Source organism: Heteronotia binoei, chromosome 5 (assembly GCF_032191835.1).
Source record: "Heteronotia binoei isolate CCM8104 ecotype False Entrance Well chromosome 5, APGP_CSIRO_Hbin_v1, whole genome shotgun sequence".
NCBI classification, from domain to species: domain Eukaryota; kingdom Metazoa; phylum Chordata; class Lepidosauria; order Squamata; family Gekkonidae; genus Heteronotia; species Heteronotia binoei.
Window position 1 is genome coordinate 138,601,153 of NC_083227.1, and position 23,573 is coordinate 138,624,725.

General features: G+C 41.7%; 1 protein-coding gene across 7 annotated transcripts in view; it reads right to left on the reverse strand.

The window, feature by feature from the left end:
• Positions 1-23,573, reverse strand: part of RAPGEF6 (Rap guanine nucleotide exchange factor 6) — a 230,347-nt gene that overhangs the window by 76,611 nt on the left and 130,163 nt on the right. For all 7 annotated transcript variants that reach the window (XM_060240482.1, XM_060240486.1, XM_060240489.1 and 4 more), the window contains one exon: positions 803-934. In XM_060240482.1, the coding sequence (XP_060096465.1) occupies positions 803-934 (132 nt within the window). The remainder of the gene's footprint in view (positions 1-802; positions 935-23,573) is intronic.

Genomic DNA, 23,573 nt, shown 5'->3' on the forward strand with positions numbered 1-23,573 from the left:
GCACTCGGGCCTTTTCCGTTGCGGCCCCACAACTCTGGAACCAACTCCCAGAGGAGGTGCGGGCCCTGCGGAACTTAGACCAGTTCCGCAGGGCCTGCAAGACCGCCCTCTTCAAACAGGCGTTCACCAATAACTGAATTAATGTTTACCGCCAGATTAATAACGTTTACCGCCAGTGTTGATTTAGGAATGTTTTACTTAATTATCGATTATTGACTGATTTTAATGTGAATTTTAATGTGAATTTAATGTTTTTATTACTGTATTGTTTACTTGAAGTGTTGTTAGCCGCCCTGAGCCTGCTTCGGCGGGGGAGGGCGGGATATAAATAAAATTTTACATTACATTTTACATTACATTAGTGATAGAACCAATTTTAATTTCTGCTGCCTCTGACAGATTTTCACCAATAAGGAGCAACATTAGTGCCGCTAATCATTCTCTGAATCCTAACCTATGCCATCAGAGACTGTTAATTATAACCTTAGCCAAAGTTCATAACTGTCTCGTAAAGTGGCATCATATGGAAAGAAGGTGTCTTTCATCCCTCATGGTCACCAGCCACCAAAATAGGTACAAGCACCCCTGCTTCAAGATTTCCTCTTCATGTTCTCTCATCATCTTACAGTCATCAGACTGCTGTTTGATAGGGAGGAACAAAGAATGTCCTTTGCCCACATCCCTTTCTGTTTCTTTCCTGGTCTTCCAGAAGGCCCAGAAACAAAAGTCAATTGTTGTGATTTTATAAATGTAAAGATATCCATTGACTATGAATCACAGATATTTTAATGAAAAACTGTACCTGGTAGATGTCAGATAAACTGCTGCTCCCAGAATCACTGGCAATGCTGCAGCCAGACTGGCTTGAAGGGACATGTGTGACTTGCGCATGTTGACCATCTGCTAGGTGCATTTTGGTAAGGTCTGCTGGAAGCTGGATGGAAAATAATGGAAGATATGGGTGTTAAATATGTTTTCAGCTACAACTGGCATAGAATATACAGTGGAAATCAGTAATATTCAAAAGTAAGCCTAATTAACAATTATGTATCAAACTAGAAGGAATTTGGAAATACGCATTAATCATAAAATTCTGATTAGCATCAGTATGTCACCTTGAATTCCATTGTGTATAAAAGGCAGGAGATAAAAATGATTTTATTTATTTATTTATTTTATATTTATGTGAAAATGGAACCTGAACTCCAAATATTACATACGTATCGGATTTCAATCCTAAACATGTCTTCAAGACTTAAAGATACAAGACAGGGATAAAGCACACTTAGTATTATGTAGAAGCAGACTTATTTGTAGCAATTGAACTAGTTTAATTACAGTAAATACAGGATCCTCTATTACTTTAACCGTCTACTACACTGAGAAAATACTGCCCTGAACCCATTCACATTCACCCCTTTGAATTTCTTACAATAAATTTACCAATAAAATTACCATTAAAATTAATCCATAAATTCCTAGGAAAAAATGACCACTTGTAATTAGCAATGAAGTCAAACAAGCCTGCAAGATTCTCTGCAGCAGGGTGAGTGCTGGGTGGGGAGGGGGGCTACTGACAACAGGTTATATGAAAAAGGAAACAATATAAGCCAGAACATTCTGTGGGGAGAAAGAAATCACTCCCAGCATCCTCAGTGCCTTTCCAACTGCCAAGCGCAGCAGTACTGATATCAGCTGACTCTTCCTCCTGCAGAAGATCCAGTGATGTCAGATCTGCTCTGCTGCATCTTTCTTAAATGAAACTATTTCTCCCAACTTCCTAAGTGAAACTATTTCTCCCAACTTTTTTTTCCTCTAAGGAAGAGAGCAGCTCTAGCCACACCATCTAGAGCAATGGGAAGAAAAACTGCATTCTTCTCCTTAGTGGCCTCTGCAACTGTCTTGCAGAATTGTAGAATTGTTTTTATTGTTTTTAATGATTTTATTGTAATGATTTAATTCCATGTTGTTTTAACTGTTGTGAGCCACCCTGAACCCGTCAGAAGAGGGCAGGATATAAATATAATAAAATAAAATAGTACCACATTGCCATCAACATCTACCCTCCTTACAGGAAGATGAACCCTTCCAGGGGATGGGGATTTGCCATGGGCTCTCTAAAGAAAAAAGCAATGATTCAGCAGCAATACCTGAAGAAAAGGACTGAATTTCACATACCTCTTGTAGTACCAACAACCACAACAATTTTGTGCTATTAATTATATATCATTTAAATTTGTTTTTATTTAAAACTGTATTGAGAACCTATTCTGCTGAAAGATGGTGCATAAATATAGTTGGTTAGTAAATATACTTGGTTAGTAAATATATAAAAGCATACAACTCACAGGATATGAAAAGCCTCCCACACGCTTAACTGTGTGATATTCCAACTCCAACCCCAGTTCTAGTGCTCCGAACCAGTGGAATCTTCTTGTTTCTATTCAAATATGATTTTGTTCATGCTGGAAGGGGACGTGAACAATCTGCCTAGTTTACACAGCTGGAGGCACTGAAGGCACTATGAGAAGGAACTACAGCTCAACATTCTTGTCTCAAGTGTATAGTTCAAAGTTATTTCCTGGCACTTTCGACTGAAAATATATTTGGTAAAAGTGATGAGGAAAATGTCTGCCTAAGGCCTTGTACAATCACTGCCAGTCAGTCTAGAGAATTCTGAGCGAGATGGACCAATGGAATAAGGCACTTCATGTGTTCATTGCCATCGCATCTAGATTTTGTTATTTTAAGTGTTTAAAATGGCAAGTGTGACAGGTCTGCATAAGAACAGGATGCCATTCTATACAGAGAAGGAAAATAGATGCTATTTTTGCTGCCTGAACAAAATTTAGATCAATCCTTCAGATGCCTCACAGAGAGAAAATAACAAAAATATTTCACAAACTACATAACAAAAGATTTCAATGCCTTTCTTTCCAACTGTATTCAATAATATATCTGTTTCCAGTGCTGGATTAAACCCTGTGGAGGCCCCTAGGCAGTTGAAATCTTGGGGGTCTTCCTTGCAAATTATCTCCTAATACATTTTTAATTTTACCAACCAACGATTTTAATAAACCAATGTTATTACACAAAACAAAGATTAACAACCGGGGAAAACTGGGAGGGAGGAGCCAGCCCGGGGCCCCTAAAGGCATGGAGGCCCATAGACCAGTGCCTACTTGGCCTATTTGTTAATCCAGCCCTGTCTGTTTCTAGGACATTATAATGTAATAATTATATTAATAATTTGTTTTGGATAATAAAAAGTCCTTAACACATCAAATTTAAGCGAGGGGGAATCTACTTCAAATGGCTCTCCAAATAAAATATTTATATCAGAAGGATGTCCTGCACTACTGCTATTTAGAGGCTACAGTTTCAGATGTGTCTTAGTGCCTCTGCTCGAAGAGATATATCATACAAGGCCTTCTTTCTTCAGTATAAAGTTTCACAGTATGCCTTGATTTAATTCCATTGTATATAATTTTGTAATAATTTTTATAAATCTGTTAATCTAAAAAAGGAAATTAACATTGTAAACAGAAGCGATGTGCCCATTTAAGAATCTGAATTCAGTATTTTCCTGGAAACTGAAGAGTAGCAGATGCAAATTAGTGAAATCGTTCCAAGGACATCAGGAAGTTTCCAAATTTGGATAGCAGCTTCAAAAGCCAATTTACAGCAGATTGGCCAGACTGTTAAATGGCTTGATTAAAAAAAAAAAAAAACCCAGCTGGAAGTTACGGTACTTTATTTTCTGTCACTACCTTAGATGAGGACCTTTTGTATATTTGTATAATCCCTTACATAACTATAAAGGTAAATCTGACCAGGCAGACTGAATATTGCAGAGTCTTCCATTTAGCGTGCACATGAAAACATCTCACTACTTATATCAGTGATTTGGCAATTTATGTTGGTACATCTGAATCACAAACAACTGCTCATTAGCTAACATCTTGGTAGATCCAACACAGTATTGTATGTCTAAATGAATATGCTACCTTGCAGTGTTAAAGATGGCTAATATAAAACTATAAATGACAATAAAAATACATTACACCACCACTACTGACTGAAAACTATTTACACATAAAACATCAGGTATAGTAATACAAACAGGTGCTGTGCCCCAACCAGTTTAGCTCACAGGCCTTCTGGAATATAATCCACAAATCTTGCAGAGATGACAGCACTCTCATTTCCAGAGGAAGCGAATTCTACAAGGACCTCCAGTTGGTCCTGACCAACCTCTCTTTAGGTAGTTATTCCTATAGGGGAGACTATCTCTGTGTGTCAAAGCTACAGCAGGCTGATAGGGGTGCATGAAATGCTTCAGGTACTCTGGATCTAAGCTGTTCAGGGGTGGGGGCTTCAAGAGCCACACAATATGTGTGAGAGAGTCACATGTGGCTCCTCAGCCACAGTTTAGCCACCCCTACGCCATAGCTTAGATATCTGGTATTTGCATCAAGAAAAAAACGAAGAGAATGCAGATGTATCTATGAATTCCTAGGGTGCAAAAAACAAAACCAGCGGGCAATATAATTGCTGTGTGAGAGGGAAGGAAGAATATACTCCCACAGACTTTCTGGCTGCCAGGTGCAGCATTTTATATTCATCTGAATCCAAATGCATCACAGATTTGTTCTTTTTACAAACCATGCTGGTCCATGTAGCACCGAATATATGCCTGTGTGAGTTTGCTAATGTAAATTTTTATCAGTAAGAAAACAGACTAATAAACATCCAAAGCTGTAAAGAGGAAAAAGCCCATATTTGAGATAAATAACCTCCATCACCAGTCAATTCTAATTTCTCATCCAAACAAATTTCAGCCTTTTCTACATGCCAAATATACTATCCAAACACACTTTTCATAGCTCACCATGCTGAAATATTCCAGTGTGATGGGTAAGTAACATAATGGTAGCAGCGGTAAAAATGAATTAAAGGACAAGGATTGAATCATATTGACCCAGCATAGCACATTTTATTTATTCAACTGTGATTATCTGAGAAGAGATACCGTACAAATCTAAGAGACACCTTCCAGGACCTTGCTAGCCCTCTCCAGGTCAGATCACTACTTGCCTTAAAAACTCTTCTTATAACAATTTCTCCAGCACACTATTACTTGTTCAGCTGCCTAAATAGTCACCGTTAGGCTGCATCTGTATATGTTGTATATGTTCTTTTCTTTGCCTTACTATTGGAAAATTTTGCAAATCCCACCATAGCTGTCCTGCTGTCCCTTGAAAGGTGCAACTGCTGCAGGCTGTGCATTGGTGCCAGGTACACAAAAGGTAAGGAAATAGCCCCTAGCTACAACCACAGGATATGCCTTACATATCTCTCTCCTTGACTATTCTATTTTTCTAGATTCCATTTTGTCCAAATCTACTTTACTTAACAAGTTTTCAAATAGGCTGCATTTTCACTACAACATATGTTGCTTAGACTTCAATTCAAGGAGATATTCTTCCACCTATTCTTATCTCCCTTTTCTGGCCTCAATCAGCATCTTCTTTACAAGAAACAAAGCCATGAAATTACTTAAGTCTGACATGCCCACTCTTACTTCTCTAAATTAGCTCTTCACTAGGCTACCTGCCAGGCAGTTTGGACAACATTCATTTTTGTTTTGTAGGCCTCGCTTTTCTTTAGTGAGGACAATTAAACTTGTCAAGAACATTTATTTTCCAAATCATTTTTATGCATAATCCTCCTAGTAATTGGGGGGTTTATGGGGGCAGTTGCTCGGTGATTATACCAGCTACTCACAACTATATCTGAAAGGGGGCAAAAGCTTCTCTCCTCTTCCACTACTCTCTTTTTCAATAACAGTGCAGCTGGGTAAATAGCACCACACTGAAGTTATAGCACAAGCCTCAACTGAGACATAGACCTACCAGGTAGCTTTTAGCAACATGCTATTGCAGTCCCACCACCTGGAGGAGGGAAGAGGGCAGCAAAGGCAAGGACCCCTTTACAACCGCCCACCAATAACACAATCACACAAATGTTTTGGAATAAAATGTGGAATAACATGGCCACAACTTTTATCGATTGTGGCTGCAATAAGCCTTGGCACAGCATGGATCCACTGCATCCTGGCATTGACTGTCCTGTCTGCCAGTTGACGTACCCTGCCCATCTGCTGGGGTAGGGAGAACCACAGATGACAGGCTACTGGATTCCACAAGGATGACTGCCATTAAGTGGTCTCCCCTTCCACTTGAGTGTGAGGGTAACCCACTGGCAGCCCCCAAACTGGGCATGTCCCTTTAAAGCCCTCACCCAAAAATCCTTTAAGGGGATGTCAATATGCTGAAAAAAACAGGAACACAGAGCAGTTTTCTTAAAACAGAAACTGTCCCAAACTGATACCGCCCTAAGGATGTCACAGATAAATGAAGCAGAAAAACATCGTGAACAGGAATGTAACCTGCACATCCGCATAATGTTAACCGCCCCAATGGGGCTACCCACAAACCTTCTTCCCCTCAAGCACTAACACATAGGGAGGGGTGGGTGGGCAAACAATCCCATCTGGCAGGTGAGCTGGCTAGATGGCATGTCATGCTTAGAATTATAGAATCATAGAGCTGGAAGCGATCTCCAGGGCCATCTAATCCAACTCCCTGCACAATGCAGGAAAATCACAAATACCTCCCACCCGCACTCAGAAGATGGCAAAGAAAAAACAAACCCTCCGGGATCCCTGGCCAAACTGGCAAACAGCATTTCCCTGGGCATGTAAGAAAGGGCCACAAGAACTAAATACTGATGCAACCCCTCCTGCACTCTTTCTCATGATATGCCTAAATTCACGGAATCAGCATTGCTGTGAGATGGTCATCTAGCTTCTGTTTAAAAACCTCCAAATAAGGAGAGCTCACCACATCCTAAGGAAACCTGTTCCACTGAGGAACTGCTCTGTCAGAAAATTCTTCCTAATGTGTAGTTGAAAACACTTCTGATTTAATTTCAACCCATTGGTTCTGGTCCAACCTTCTGGGATCACAGGAACTAACTGCACCATTCTTCTGACAGCCCTTCAAGTACTTAAAGATGGGGATCATATCACCTCTCAGTCCTCTCCTCTCCAGGCTCCTTCAGCTTTTCCTCGTAGGAGGAGGAGGAAGACGACCGTAGATTTATACCCTGCCCTTCTCTCTGAATCAGAGGCTCAGAGCAGCTTACAATCTCCTTTATTTTCTTCCCCCACAACAGACACCCCGTGAGATAGGTGGGGCTGAGAGAGCTCTCACAGAAGCTGCCCTTTCAATGACAACATAAGAGAAGCCATACTGGATCAGGCCAATGGCCCATCTGTGTCACACAGTGGCCAAAAAATCCAGATGCTATCAGGAGGTCCATCAGTGGGGCCAGAACACTAGAAGCTCTCCCACTGTGCCCCCCACAAGCACCAAGAATCACTGCCCCATAGCGAGAGCCATAGCTGACCCAAGGCCATTCCAGCAGCTGCAAATGGAAGAGTGGGGAAACAAACCCGGTTCTCCCAAATAAGATCCCACACACTTAACCACTACACCAAACTGGCTCTCTTGGGTCTCCAGACCCCTTACCATCTTTGTTGCCCTCCTCCGGACATGTTCCAGCTTGTCTATATCCTTTTTAAATTGTGGTGCCCAAAACTGAAGACAATACTGTAGATCAGGTCTAACCAGAGCATAACCTGGACACTACTGTTAATACAGACCAAAACTACATTTGCTTTTTAGCTACCAGATCACATTGCTGACTTGCATTCAATGTATGGTCCACTAAGACCCCTAGATCCTTTTCTCACATACTACTTCCAGGACGAGTCTCCCCCATCCTATAACGATGCAATTGATTTTGCCTACCTAAATGCAGAACTTTTACATTTATCCCCATTAAAATTCATTTTATTTGTTTTAGCCCAGTTTTCCAGCCTTTTCGCCCTGCTGGCTGCTCCCCTTCCCATAGCCCAGTTCAGGTCCCATTATAGGTCCACCTGGGAGGAGAAGGGCCAGGTTTCCTCACCATTGCTGCCACCCAGCCCCCAAGCTGCCCATTTAGCCCATCCTGGCTTGCAGGTTGTGGACAACCATGGCCGCCATTACACTTGCTAGCTCCTCCCATCATGTGGGACCACAAATGGGACCCACAGGTGAGTTGAGGCCCCCACATTTGGTCTTTTCTCTCCATTGCAGAAGGGTAGTATTATTGTTCTTTCTCACAGATTTGCTAAGAAAATGAATTTAATAAGGATTGCCAAGTAACTTTATACTGTAATAGCAATATAAAAAGAGTAAGACTATTACAAGATTCTGTTTCAATTTATAGCAGTAAATGTGCTACTATTGAACTCACCACTGCTTTTCACTTATGTATCCCAATTTATTAGGTATGCAGCTTTGTAGGTAGAATCTATTATGAATGGGAGTTGCTTTTATGCTAAAATATACAGGTTTATTTTCTGGAATGGGTAATCTGATCCCAGATGAGCTAAATGAAGGAAGACTGTCATGTTTAATGTAATGGACAACTTGGAAAAGACCAAAGCAGGTATTGAAACATCAGCCAAACCAAGAGCTTCCAATGTGATAACCTAAGTGGAACATTTATTGAAGTCATCATATGATCCCAGTTCTAATGTATTTTCATAATCCATCACATCATCAAATTTCAGTTAATTGTTAGAAATCATTTATGTTCCTGGCCACATCTTCTCTCACCAGGTCTTTAGGATGAATTGTCATTGTTACTACAAATAGTGCATATTAAAACTGGTTGGGTTTGTAAGAGAAGGGGTTGTCCTAGAGATGTTTTTCCCTTTTTTCTGTTGCATAACTGTTTAGACACCTGCAAAATTACGACGGGCACTGCTGGATGACAGTTCCTTAGCTAGTTCAATATGTATACTCAGTGGTCATTTTGTAGAAAAATAGGTGGTGAAGCTCATTAACATAACTCATTAGCATATGCCCCCCCAGCCAAAAGCAACCCAATGCAAGAAAGGAGAACCCCAGGTGAGCGAAGCCTGCTTGGGCTGGCTAGAAATCCAGCCAGTCCAAGCAGGCCTCACTCACCTGGGGCTCTCCTGGGCCACCCATCCCCTACAGTCAGAAGACCAGAAAGCCACTTGCTGCCCAAAATCACATAAGAAGTGGAGAAAGGGTGGTGTAGGCTTCTCCAGGGGTCAATGAGGGCTACTGGAGGCATGGCAAAGCCCCTGGTGGCTGGCTGGCTCCCCACTCTCGTAATCCAGGGATTGTTATGCAGCTACACCTACTATTCAATGGACAAGGAAGGTGGGGAGGAAGAGCAGGAAACCTCAGAAAGGTTCAGGAGCTGTGCTTGTGTGAGTTCCTGTTGAATCTGAGGCCTGTGTATACTTATTTTGTGTGTACACAAGAAAATATTTCGAACAATATGTTAATTTTAAAAGGAAGAACTTTTGCCTGAAATACTGAAGAGTAACTATTAGAGTTGAGCATAAGTTCACAGGCTAACATTCTGTGGTTGGCTCAACCTCCATGGCAGCCATTTTGTGATTGTTCACACCACCTTGTGTCAGAATTCCAAAGGTGCCTGCAGGCTGAAAAGGATTGAGAACTACTAAGCTAAACTGTCAGCTTCTTCTAATGGAAGATCTAGAGCAGAGGTGTTAAACCTACAGCCTGCAGGCCACACCCAGCCCACCCACAGCTTTAATCCAGCCCACAAGCAGGTAACCAGAGGAACAGAAGTGGAGGGAACAACCCCTTCGACTACCAAGTACTTTGGGGCTCCCTTTTCTCCCCACCTCATGAATGAAGTGGGGCCACTCCTGTCTTTTCCAATGCAAATACCACCCCCTCATTGCTCGGGTCTGCCTCCCCCTCACCTTGATTCCATGGGTGTGGTATGAAGCAAAGATTGAGCCCAGTGGCACAAAGTTTTATCCAAGGTATGAGCTTTCCTGTGCCTTGCTACAGTGTGTGTGTGTGTGTGTGTGTTTTGTTGGGCTCGTTATGCTGCAGCTCTCTTCTGTGCGACTGGGTAGACCCCCCCCTTCTGCCCTTGCCTTGCTACCACGCATCCCTGTGTGTACAAAGCAATGTTTGAGTCCAGTGGCATCTTAAAACCAACAAAGTTTTATTCAAGTTATGAGCTTTCCTGTGCCTTGCTACAGTGTCTGTCTGTCTGTCTGTCTGTGTGTCTGTCTGTCTGTCTGTCTGTCTCTCTCTCTCTCTCTCTCTGTGCTTTGCTGGGCTCATTACACTGTGGCTCTTCCAGGTACAACCGGGTCCAGCACCACCTCCCCTCCTTTTCCCCCTTGCCTTGTTACTGTGCATGCTTGTAGACTGCTAAACTAAGCAAAGGCTAGATCAGCATCTCCTCTCTAACACACACACCCAGCAAGGGTGGCTAGAAACTATTTCTTCTAGTGTTAAATTGGGAAAGCTTCACAACACGGAGTAAGTAGCATAAGTTGTGGCAGTACTTCTCTAGTTCTGATCCAGTTTGCACTGGAAGAGTCTAAACTGGTGGCTGTTTTCCTCAAAAATCCCATCTCTTGGGCAGCTCAGATTCCTAGACAAAGAAGGTAGGTATGAAGAAGTGAGTGGAATGCCTGAGCAGATAAGGCCCATAACAGAACCGACTTCATCAAATACTTGATGTGACCTGAAAGATGGGAGGTATACATTCATGTACTAAAGTACACTGACACAAAAATATGTGAAGTATGGGTTGGATCCAGCTTAAACTGGCAATTTCCAGCAATTCCACCTTCATGATACAGACCCCTCCCCATGTTGCTCCTTCATCCCCTGTGCTACCCAAATTTCACTGAGTCAATCAGATGTATTCAAGGGAGAAAGGAGGGAAATTCCATTTAGCTAGTGGAAAATTTAGTTTGAATCCAACCCTATATATTGAGCCACTGAAAATGCAGATTAGAAGCAGACAAAAAACAGTGGTCAGACAACAGATTTCCCAGACTGATCAAATTATTTCATTTCTATGCCTTATATCAGCATAACTGACTTCTACAGCAAGAGGAAATTAAAATACAAGAGACTATGAAAATGGGCTACTACACATTGTGACTACATGCACTGAGTCAAAAAATTCAGTGTTGCTTCCATAGCCACATCTCAATCTTGATGTAAAAAAAACCTGGCCTCACAAAGAAATAACAGCCTCAACTAAAGAATCTTTCGGTTGCTTTAACATCAGTTAAATTATTTCTTTTTATATTTGCTAAAGAATAACAACAATAAGAAATTCTTAGAAAGTCCTGCTGGCACGAGACCTCTGAATTTTCCACACCGATACAGAATAGAATACCAGCACCCTGAACAGCAGTCTGTCAGCAGTCTGCAAATTTGTTTTTCCGAGGGTAGCACATATGGCCCTTAGGAAAGAAAAGCTGTCATCTTCTCCCCTGCTCCAGGCAGACAGCTGAGCTCGAGGGGGATGAGAACAGCAGAACTTGCAGTACAAGAGGGGGAAAAGTCACATAAAGTGCCGAAACATTATTAATTACCTACAGGCAAGTAAAATTTTATATTATTGGAAACCAACACACACATATATACCTACCGACCATAGGAAAAGGATGACAAGTATTAAACGAATTCAAAACTGGTCATGGTATTGTGCTCATTGTGCCATCCCAAACATGTGAGTTTAAAAGAATAAGGATATGCTTATTCCCTCAAATAATTATCCCTATGCTTCTGGTCATTTATGCCATGTCTGTATTGGGGCATGGAAGGAAGTATGTTATATTCATATTAGCTCTTTAAAAACAAAAACTTTGTGCATTTCTCTCAAATTTTACATGTCTATTACATGAAAACTTACTTGTGACAAGTGCAGGATTCAGTTCTCCAACCATGTCTGCCCCTTGTTCATTTTCTATTTTCTGGCACTGGCAGCTAAAATATGAATTAATCTACAGAGGCTTTCCTCAGTGACTTTTTCATACCTAGCCACTCTACAATATTTATTAGTATAAATGGAGGGAGACAGATAAAGTCAGTGGAAAGATTTAACTGATTTTGAAAAATAATTACATTCCATAGGTCGAATGTACAAACTTTTTCTTCAATATGATACTGGAACTGAACAAGTCAAAATGTGTATGCTGAAATGGACTCAAAATCTTGGGCAAGAAATAACATTTCAACAATGCGAAAACTTAATGGATGATAGGTATAAAATTTTACTGTGAGTCATACACAGTTTGAGTATAGATATTCTTTCAATAGTACATTAACTCCTAAAGATATTAAAAATATGGACAAGGCCTATATTGGGTTTTGCCGGAAGTGTGAAGAGGCAGAAGGCACTTTCTACCATATGTGTTGGACTTGCAGAAAGGTCCAAGAACTACGTGCAGAGATTCATAAAGTTTTAAAAATTAATTTTGAAATGAAACCAGAGACTATGCTGGGAATTTTAGCAGATAAAATTGAAAGAATACTTAATGAATTGTTCAGATATAGGCTGACAGTGGCCAGAATAATATGAGGAACCAAATGGAAAACTGAGGAGTGTCCAAACAATGAAAATTGGAGAGATAAAATGGCAGGATATGCCATTATGGCCAAACTAACCAATTATATAAATAGAAAACCAGTCAAAGAATTTGGGTAATAATGGGGAAATTACCATGCTTACTATAAGATGAAAAATGTATTATTTGCATTGCTTTCTATTATTTCAATGATTATTATAAAGTTAGCATAAGCACTAATATAGGTGTATTAATATAAAAACAAATGGGGAAAGATGGAAACAGCAGAGTAGCCTCAAAATTTGCCAGCAAGTCTCCAGACTGCCTACACTCTCCACCAATTCTGAAAGAACAATCTATATCTGCCTGTTCTACCAAACTACTTGCTTTACGACTCTAAAATTCTCCTACTTACTAGTCATTAGATTTTTATCCAACTCTTTCTCTAAAGGAATACAAAGTGGCAGTATGTGTCATTCCCAGACCTTTTCAACCTAACACCCCAGTGATGCAGAATGGGCAGAAAGATATGTGACAGGCCCGGGCAGGGCATAAGAGGGTAGGGTTGCCATATCCAGGTTGGGAAACTCCTAGAGATTTGGGGATGCAGCCTGGGGAGGACAGGCACCTCACTGGGGTTCAGTGCCAGAGTCTACCCTCCAAAACATCCATTTTCTGCAGGGGAACTGCAATCCCCTGCCAATCCCGTTTGGGGCAGGGGATCCCCTGATTTGGAGGCCCTCCTCTGCTTTAGTGTTTTTAGAAAGCGGGGGGGGGGGGGGAATGTCTGCTAGGAACTCCATTATACCCTATGGAGACCAATTCCCATATGGTATAATGGAGAATTGATCTATGGGTATCTGGGGCCGGGGAGAGGGCTGGTTTTTGAGGTAGAGCACCAAATTTTCAGCATAGCATCTGATGCCTCTTCTCAAAACATCCACCAAGTTTCAAAAAGATTGGACCAGGGGATCCAATTCTATGAGCCCCAAAATAAGGTGCCCCTATCCTTCATTATTTTCAAATGGAGGAAAGGCATTCAAAAGGTGAGCAGTCCCTTTAAATGTGATGGCCAGAACTCCTTTTGGAGTTCAATTGTGCTTGTCACACCCTTGCTCCTGGCTCCACCCCCAAAGTCTCCTGTCTCCACCCCAAAGTCCCCAGATATTTCTTGTATACTTTGTAGTCTGGAGGTGAACTGTAATTCCAGGGGATTCCCAGGTGCCACCTGGAGGTTGGCATCCCTAAGCCCAGGGCTGCCCAGTTTCATGGCAGATTGTAACCCAGATAAATTCAGTCCTAGTCTGATATTCTAATCATACCACACCAGCTAACTAAATTGTACCCAATCCATTGTAAAAACTGCAGATTTTCCTGGGATACTGACCTGTAAAAATTATAATCATTTCACCAGTGTTTACTTTCTAACACTCCTGTGGATTCAGTAAGCAGCACCCAATGGGAGCTCTGTTGCTGGCAGCCCCTCATTCTCCTCATAACTAGCAATACATGAACAAACAAAATACATTCTCTGACTGACTGCATTCACCATAAATCAAATCTGTAAGGTTCTTCACCCAAACTGGATAGAATGGTGATATAAAAATTTATCAAATAAATAAATAAATAGATTACAGAGAGTAGGCCTCCATGAACAGCTGCTAGCTACTAGCAAAACTGATGTTTTGTTGAATTTTGTATTTGCATTTGCTATAAATTGTTGTATTTGCTATAAAGTAAGTCTTCTTTCTGAATTATTCATATCATCATATATTTCTATTCAGCCACAATTGTCAATGGAAAAAGCAAACATTTCTCACTTGTGAATACTTAAAATCCATTTTCAACAACCTAATTTTCTAGCATAATGTTTCAGTTTCCATATTTACAAGCAAACTTGCATGTCCATTAAAGTCTGAAAGAGATTCAAGGCTTCACGTTCATAGAAGCAGAAAGCAGGGTCTCCTCAGTGGTGGCTATAACATTTTCAAAGTCTGGGAATGCCTGCCTGAGATTCAGCCACTTTGCCTTAAAAAGTAATCAAAAGAGTTTTATTTCTCCAAAGCACTTAGTGAGTAATTGCTAACTTTGGGAAGTGAATGAGTCTATGGTTTGTACAATACTTCTCTCATAATGATCGTATTTTTTTCTTAATGTATTATTTGAATGCAGGCTACCTAGAGTGTCTTTTTAATTAGGAGAAATAATAACTGTAAGTATTCCTTAAAATAACTGATTTAGTATGGCAGCCCCACGCCTGCACTCACCTGCTCCAGAAGAAACTTCAGCAGGGAACAGCTTTGCCCGGGCAATCCAACAAGACATTGTGGAGAAAGAAGCAAAGGCAAGGCCATGCCTAGAAATGCTCCGGCAGCAGCCTCAGGTCTCAGACTGCAGACTGCACCTTGGAAGAGGCCAAAGGAGGAAGACAGCAGCAACTGGGGACTATGGGCAGGCACAGCAGCTTCTTGAAACCTCTGAGGAGGGTGGGGAAGGGGAGAGGAAGGCCCAGCAAGGGAAGTCAGTGGCCTAGATTCCCTTCAATCACCATGTGCCCACCCCTGAAGAGAGGGCATTTGGGGGAGTTCAAGGTCAGCCTACATCCACAGATTTCTTTATTAGGCCAGTCCAGGGAAAGTTAAGGGGGAAAGGTTGGACCTGTCCTAAATCAGTCAGGGAAAGGCTGCTAGCCAGAGGGGGCGGGGTCCATGGGTCCTTCTCTCTGACTTCTGAAACCATTCCTGAGGCATTACTGACAGAAAGAAGGACCTGGAGGGTACAGTAGCTCCTGATTCCACCACAGCAAGGAAGAACCAGACAGTATAGTAACTAAGAATATGACTTTCTCACATGTTGATGTTCTAAAATAGCTATTTCTTTTCTTATATCTGAAATGGTCTTATTTTTTTCTTTCTTGCAGGCTGAGGCTAAGAGGGAAGAAGCTGAATGGTGACAGGAGCCACCATAAGCCAGAAAAAAAGCTGAGTGAACAGCAAGTGAGCAGCAGCTGTAAGTAGCAGAGTTACCCTTTTCTTCCTTTTCTAGATGCCACCACTACCAGTGAGAGAAAATGGGCAAGCAGCTGCTGCTGGAAAGAAGCAATGGAGGTGGTGCTCCTGTCTCTTTCTCCTTTCCCAAATTCCAAAAAAAACCCTCCCCCGCAGTAGAGAAGGCTGGCAAGCTGCAGTGGCAGTAGTTGTGAAAAGTAGGATGTATTGCCGCTGAAGTATTGTCTTGTAACCCCGATTTCTTCTTTCTTCCTTGCCATCCACTGCCTAGTCTCTACCACAAGACAGAGATGGAAAAGAGAAAGGGGGAAGGAGGAGGAAGCTTTACCTTCTTTATGAATGGATAACAGAATGGAGATAGCTTCTCCTATCTGGGAGAACCGGGTTTGATTCCCCACTCCTCTACTTAGAGCTGCTGGAATGGCCTTGGGTCAGCCATAGCTATCACAGGAGCTGTCCTTGAAAGGGCAGCTGCTGTAAGAGCTCTCTCAGCCCCACCCACCTCACAGGGGTGTCTGTTGTGGGGGGAGAAGATATAGGAGATTGTAAGCCACTCTGATTCAGAGAGAAGGGCTTTGTCATTGCCGTCTTGTTTTGCATGCCAAATGCCAGGTTTTAAAATAAATCTAGAAAAATATTTCATTTGTGCTGATTATCACTTTAAACGTTTATCTCTATTTTTCACTGAATACATCTTTGAACTATATTGGAGGCCTTATAGTAATTAGCTTTCTGTTCAAGGGCATTGAGCAAATATCTTACTTAGAACATGAATATACTGATTACTAGTTTCCTACTGCGCTTTCAAGGCCTTTTCAAGAATAAGCTCTGCTAAATATGCAAAGGAGAAAGGTGAGGATGCTCTTCAGTAGTTTAAATGCACAGATTCTACTCAAAATGCAGATAGCACAAAATCAATATGCCTTATATAAAAATCATGTGTTCATTCACCTTGAATATGATTTTCAAACGCAAAACAGTTTATCTAGCTTTTATAAAATTCTACTGTTTCAAAGAGCCTGGTGAAAAACTGCTACTAATATATTTAATTTTCAGTTAAGAAGTGCAGTTCTATAATATATATATATATATATATATATATATATATATATATATATATATATATATATATATATATATATATATATATATATATATATATATATATATATATATATATATGTCCAAGGTTAAACAACTTATAATCACCAATGAAGTTACACAACTTTAAGTTCAGTGATGAAGAAACTGAAACTGCTAACAAGATTTCTATTCCTTGGCTCCATCGTTAACCAAAAGGGGGATTGCAACCAAGAAATCAGAAGAGACTGAGACTGGGAAGGGCAGCCAAGGAGGAGCTAGAAAAGATTCTTAAATGCAAGAATGTGTCACTTATTTATTTATTTGATTTATATCCCACCCTCCTCGCCAAAGCAGGCTTAGGGCGGCTCAAAACAATAAAATCACAATAACAAAATTTTATAACATTAATACATCATAATTTAAAATTCAAAAGTCAAAACAATATGGTGTTAAAATAGCTAAAACAACCAAGATCAAGGTTGTTCATGCCATAATATTTCCTGTTACTATGTATGGTTGTGAAAGTTGGACAATGAAGAAAGCTGACAGGAAGAAAGCTTATTCATTGGAAATGTGCTGGAGGGAGAGTTTTACAGAAACCATGGATGGCAAAAAAGACAAATAAGTGGATTCTCGATCAAATCAAGCCTGACCTCTCACAAGAAGTTAAAATGACTAAACTGATGCTATTGTATTTTGGCCATATTATGAGAGAAGACTTGTCCTCAGCTTGAAAGATCTGAGCAAGGCTGTTAACTATAGCATGATTTGGAGGTCATTAGTTCATTGGTTTGCCATTGGCCAGAAGCCACTTGACAGCACTTAACACACATGCATACGATCACCACCAAAAACGAATTCTGCTTCCACAAATTTAACCAACACTCAAGTATATATTATTCATTTAGTTCATTTATATCCCACCTTTCTCCTCAGTGGAGATTCACCAAAACAGCTCACATAGTTCTCTCCTCCACTTTATCCTCATAACAACCCTAAGGGTATGGGACTGGCCCAAAGTCATGCAGCAAGCTTCCGTGACATAATGGGGAACTGAACCTGGATCCCCCAAATCCTAGTCAAGCACTCTAACTTCAATCTTGACATAACTGCTATACCACTCTGGCAGTAATAATAGTGCTGTCCTAGTCACACCATTATATGTCAATGGATTTAGAAGGGTGTAACTTTGGTTGGGATGGCACAGTATGTGTCTGACATAATTTCCCTTTTATTCAAGCGTCTGACTTTAAAGTATCAATCAATATACTTAATTCCATTTGCAGTCAAATCTGTGGATACTTAAATATGAGGACTGCAGCTATCTTTGCAACAACAACAAAAATTAAAACCCTCAAAATGATAATAAAAATAAACCAGTAGGTTAACCTCCAAAAAACAGAGGCAGCACCTATGACTTGAAGAAATGCCCTGTGTGGTCATTGCTAGGCAACCACAATAATACTGACAATGTTCAAGTCTTGATTTTTGTTAGCAGAATGCAGGGAGAGTGAGTTGTTTTGTTCTTTGAGGGAGGATTAGGAATGGGCACAAACCAAAAAAAAAATGATCTACAGTTTGAGCACCAATTGAGCAGGTTCGTGGCTTGTTTCAAACTGGCTTGTTTGGTTGTGTCATGTCCGAACCAGAAAACAAAACACTTTTTTTCAGTGGTGGTTCATTTGGTTCTTTTTTGCGGTTCATTTTTCCAGAAAGCCTGGTGTTGATTCTATCAATTCCAAGGCAACACTGAGGGTAGACTTCTAGGAGCACTAGAAACACCCATAGCAGTTGTCCACAGCTTGATAGGCAGCTCTGGAAGCCAATCACAGAGCTCCCATTCTGCTCTATGGGAGCAAATACCCTGACTCAGCTGCTTTCACTTTGCAGCACAAAGAGAGAATACTTAGTTTTTGTGAGAGCTGAAGAAGCTTTCCTGGGGGCACCTGCTTTGGGGAGCTTATAACTCAGAAATTCCAAATCCAATCTTCACCAAACTTGGAGGGCGGATAGAGGAGAGCCTGCTGAAGACTTCCAGTAAGCTTGGTATCGCTAACTCATGAGGGGGCTGTTCTACACCTCCTGAACCAAATGAACCAAACAAACCACAAACTAGTTCAGGAAATCAAACAAATCACAAACCAACATGAACCACCAGTTTCCCAGTTCATGTCCGTCTCTAGGGAGAATTCATTGAGGACAGGCCTAGCAGCAACCAGAAAACAACTTGATACCATGTAACTTGCATGACTTATCAAGGATTGGCTGCTTGCTAACTTCTCAGAGAAGTTTCTTCTGATACTTTCATTGAAATTCAAATATTAGAGCCATTACATGTAGTTAAGAATCGATGTCCCAAGAACAGGCAAGTTAATTAACTATGTATCCAGCCATACTTGTGATTATAAACATATAAAGTCTAAATCAACAAATTTAATAATTCTATTATTTCATTTTTCAGAATCTCTTTACACAATGAAGCCTTTAAAGATTCAGTTTACACTGAGATTCTCTATACAAGTGCCATAAATGTGTCTGTTTGATAATGATAATATCTGTACATTCATGTTTGAACAACAGGGGAGTTAAAAGCTATAAGAATTGAGCTAACAATTTCTGTAAACCTATGGAATGATGAAATAGGCAAATCAACCAAGTTAACGATATTTTATTATCAAGCCATTAGAGATAAAAATGAAATGTACCATTAAAGATATAAGAGGAGAAAATATCCAAAGAGCATAAAAGCATCTGTGCAGCATTATTTACTAAGAGTTTTTACACCTGTCTTTGATTATTGAAATCTTTCTGTAAGAGCAGCGAAAATTTGTTCCAGTAAGTGGACAAGCACTTTAAACTCACAAAACACTTAAAATAATGCAAAAGTAAGAAAAACAGTGATTTATTTCAAGTCACTAAGCACTCAGTAAGGACTCTACTTCTCCAACTGCTGAGACTTCTAGACTACTGAGCAATGCAGATGGCTGGGTTACATACAGCGTCACTAGATTTTTGGCTGCCATTGTAGAAATACAGAAACATTCCAAAACAACCACATAAACTATTCATATTTTGCTAGGGAGATCCATTAGATTTCCATTCATTGCTTATATATAAACTCTCAGAGGCTGTTCAAGACCACTGGATCAAATGAACAGTATAAGAAAATAAAGATTTGAAAAAAATAAATCAGCTGGACTTGGAAATCTCTATTTATGATTCTCTGGGCATCAGTTGATCTTTTGAGGATTCGACAGTCAGTAGAAGTAAAAAAAAAAGGCAAAAAAGAACCACCTACATGTGTAAGTATCTGCTTCTTCTATCAAAAAACAGTTACTTCTTGAAGCATCCCACTGGGAGCAAAGGAGTGTGTTATTTTATCTAACAGTTGAAAAACCACACAACGGAACCAGCGTGTGTTGGGATATGGGTTTCTGCAAACTTAAGAGAACTGCAGGTTTGCAGTAAAATATGATTTTTTTTTAAAAAAAAATGGAGGATTAAACACTATTGAATCAAAACCAGTATCTGTGAATGTGCAGACATTCTCCTCCCGGCCCCTCAAAAAAAAGTGTAAGCAGCATATTGGGTTGCAGTAGCACTCCAAAATTCCAAGTGTAAACATGATGGCAAAGGTCACAAGGAGCAGGTGAAAAGGGGAAGACGGTACAGTAAGATCCGGTTTACTGCCCCTCACATTCCTTCATGGGCAGGCAGGAGCTAGGGCAGGACGGTGAATACGGAAGCAGAGCGAGAGAAGAAGGGACGAAGAACAGAACCAGGGGCTGACTGGGGGAAATGGGGTTCCCCTCCCCTTGTGAGCCTTGTGGATTTCTTCCTGTTAAATTCTAGTAAGAAAGAGTGAAGTGCTAATTAATGTTCAGATTAGAACAGTAAAGAAAATGTTTAAAAAGAAAAAGGCCGGAAGCCCATAATCATGCATTTCAAAACACGGAATCTTTGTTCAGCACCTTCCTATTGTAGAACATCTATCTAGCTGCCTCACACAGATCAATCACTGGGCAATTCAAAGTATAATACACAAATAGAGAATTGGCTCACTAAATAAAAAAATACTATTGGATGAGTTGTGTAAACCAGTCAAGCAGCAGTACTAATCAATTGCCTCTGCACAAATACCAAAAAGCTGTATTCAGGCACAACAAGCTGCAATTAAGCAGAGACTGTTCATGAACACAGCTTGTAGCCATGCTTTCAAATGCATCTCACTGCCTTCTTGCGTGGATGATGATTAAGGATTGTTAATTTGAAGCAAATTGTGGTTCCCCGCCATGTCCAAATGGAGAAGCCCAGGTGAAGTGAAATATGTTAACTCCCCACAAACTAAGATTTTAAACTTGGCGAAACCATGGTTTAAAAATACAGCTCGTTGTGAGCAAACAAACTCGGATTCATCTGCGTGCACACATTTGTATATAACTGGGATCCCAGCTATCCTTAATCAAAAGCAACCCCATGCCCCAAAAAACCATGCAGTGTTCATGCTCAGATTTCAGCTTAATTAAAACTTGTTGTAACATCTGAGAACAAGCTAAGAGCCTTCATTCTATGGTGTTCAATGCTCAATAGAAACAATACTTAAGCAACAATCTCCCAGTAAGCAGCAGAGAAGGGAAGAGTGCAACTTGCCACTTGACACCAGTTGTAGTTGCTGCAACCTTTCAGGCCCCACTGAAACCAGGTATGCTGACTAATATCCTGTTTGCGCGTAAAGTGCTGTCAAGTCACAGCCACCTTATGGCAACCCCGTAAGGTTTCCAGAGATGTGGAATACAGGGGTGGAAACTAGTTAAAGTAGGCTTCCCAACCCTCCCGCTCTTGCGGGGGACCCCAGGATTTCCACCCTCTTCCCTCGCTCCCCCAAAAAACGGAAGCGGGGGGAGGGGGGAAACAGCGGGCGCCCCTTCCCAGAGCGGCGACGCCGCCACCACGCCGCTGCCCCCCCCCCAGCTGCTCCTCCAGGAGCCCCGGTCTTGGGCTGCAAAAGCTCCCTTGGGAGGAAAGTTGTTCTAGCGGAGCCTCTGCCCGGGGCGCACGCGCTCTCCCTCTCGAGCCTGTGTGAAGCAGCAGCAGCAGCAACTCAGGGAGGGCTCCGTCCGTCGATCCCGGGCGCGATTCTGCTTTTTTTCCTCCCCCCTCTGCCCACCGCCTCCACCCGATTAGCCTCCTGGGGAGAACTAGCGTCGCTCCGCTGGCTGCCCAGTCGCCTGCCAAGCGGCCTCTGCCTGGCACTACTCGCAAACCAGGAGAAAAGAAAAGCAAACTTCTCCGTCGCAGGCCTTTCGCAACTTCCCAGCTAACACCCCCTCCCCCAGATTTTCTCGCAACGCCCCAGACGGGGGGGAGGGGAGGAGTCATGCAGCTCCACGTGACCCCCAATCCCAAAGTGGCGGTCTCGCTGCTTTAGTTCCCAACCGAGCGGACCCGAAGGCGCAAGAGGAGCGGGCGAGCCAATTTACAGCGGCAGCTTTGCGGGTTGACTGCGGGACTTGCGCCTCAGCTGATGCTAACTTGGCTGCTGCCCTTGATTGAAGCGGAGCGGATCGAAGAGAACAGGCGCTCCCAACCCCAAACACGCACAAGTAGGGTTGCCGGGTCTAATTCCAGAAATATCTGGGGACTTTGGGGGTGGAGCCAGGAGGCTTTGGGGGTGGAGCCAGGAGCAAGGTTGTGACTAGCATAATAATCGAACTCCAAAGGGAGTTCTGGCCGTCACATTTAAAGGGACCGCACACCTTTTAAATGCCTTCCCTCCATTGGAAATAATGAAGGGGCACCTTCTTTGAAGGATCATAGAATTAGACCCCCTAGCTCCACCCCAGTGTCTCCTGGCTCCACCCCCAAAGTCTCCTGGCTTCACCCCCAAAGTCCCCAGATATTTTTAAAATGGGACTTGGCAACCCTAAGTTAAAGGGTCAAAACTACTCATTTTAATCACCAAAATTCCAAAAAGAAAAAAAAAACTTGTCCAAAAACTGACAAAATACTGACAAATTACTGAACAATTTAATTTCAGTCCACTGATAAATTAAAGTAAAACTGGGACTTCATTTTTTAAAAAAATATTATTATCTGGCCCCCACCATCCCCATAGCTAGCCATTGTACAACTTTTTATTGGAAGTTTTAGGCTGGGGTGGCTATATCTGTTGATGGGTGGCTAGCCGGATTGGCTGAGGGATTGGAGATCGTGGTGGAAGGATTAAAGCGAAGCCAGCTGAGACTGAATCCTGCTAAAACAGAGGCTCTGTCGCTGTGGAGGAAGGATTCAGGGTTGGGGTGCCAACTCTCATTTCTTGATGGTATGTCCTTAACATCGACACCAACTGTCAAGAGACTGGGTGTGATTCTGGATGCTTCCTTATCAATGGAGGCCCAGATCACAAATGTTGCCACACTGGAGTTTTTCCAGCTACACCAGGTCAGGCAACTGGCCCCCTACCTGTTCCCCCTACCTAGCCATAGTAATACATGCAAAAGTCACTTCCAGATTGGACTACTGTAACTCACTCTACATGGGCCTACCCTTGAAAGTGACCCAGAAACTTAATCTGGTTCAGAATGCAGTGGTGTGGATCCTTATGGAAACCACTCAAACAGCACACATTCTACCTGTGCTGCATGAGCTGAAGTGGTTACCAGGTGAGCACCAGATCAGATTCAAGGTTTTAGTGCTTACCTTTAAGGCCCTTAATTGTTTGGGACCCACATATTTTTGGGACTGCCTCTCCTGGTATAACCCCTAAAGGGCATTACACTGCACCAATAAGAACTTGCTTGTGGTCCCCGCCTGAGAAATATCTAGCTGTCCTCAACCAGGACCAGGGCTTTTAGTGCCCTGGCCACAACCTGGTGGAACTCTCTGCCAAGTAACATCTGTCAAGGAGAGCCAGTTTGGTGTAGTGGTTAAGTGTACGGACTCTTATGTGGGAGAACCGGGTTTGATTCCCCACTCCT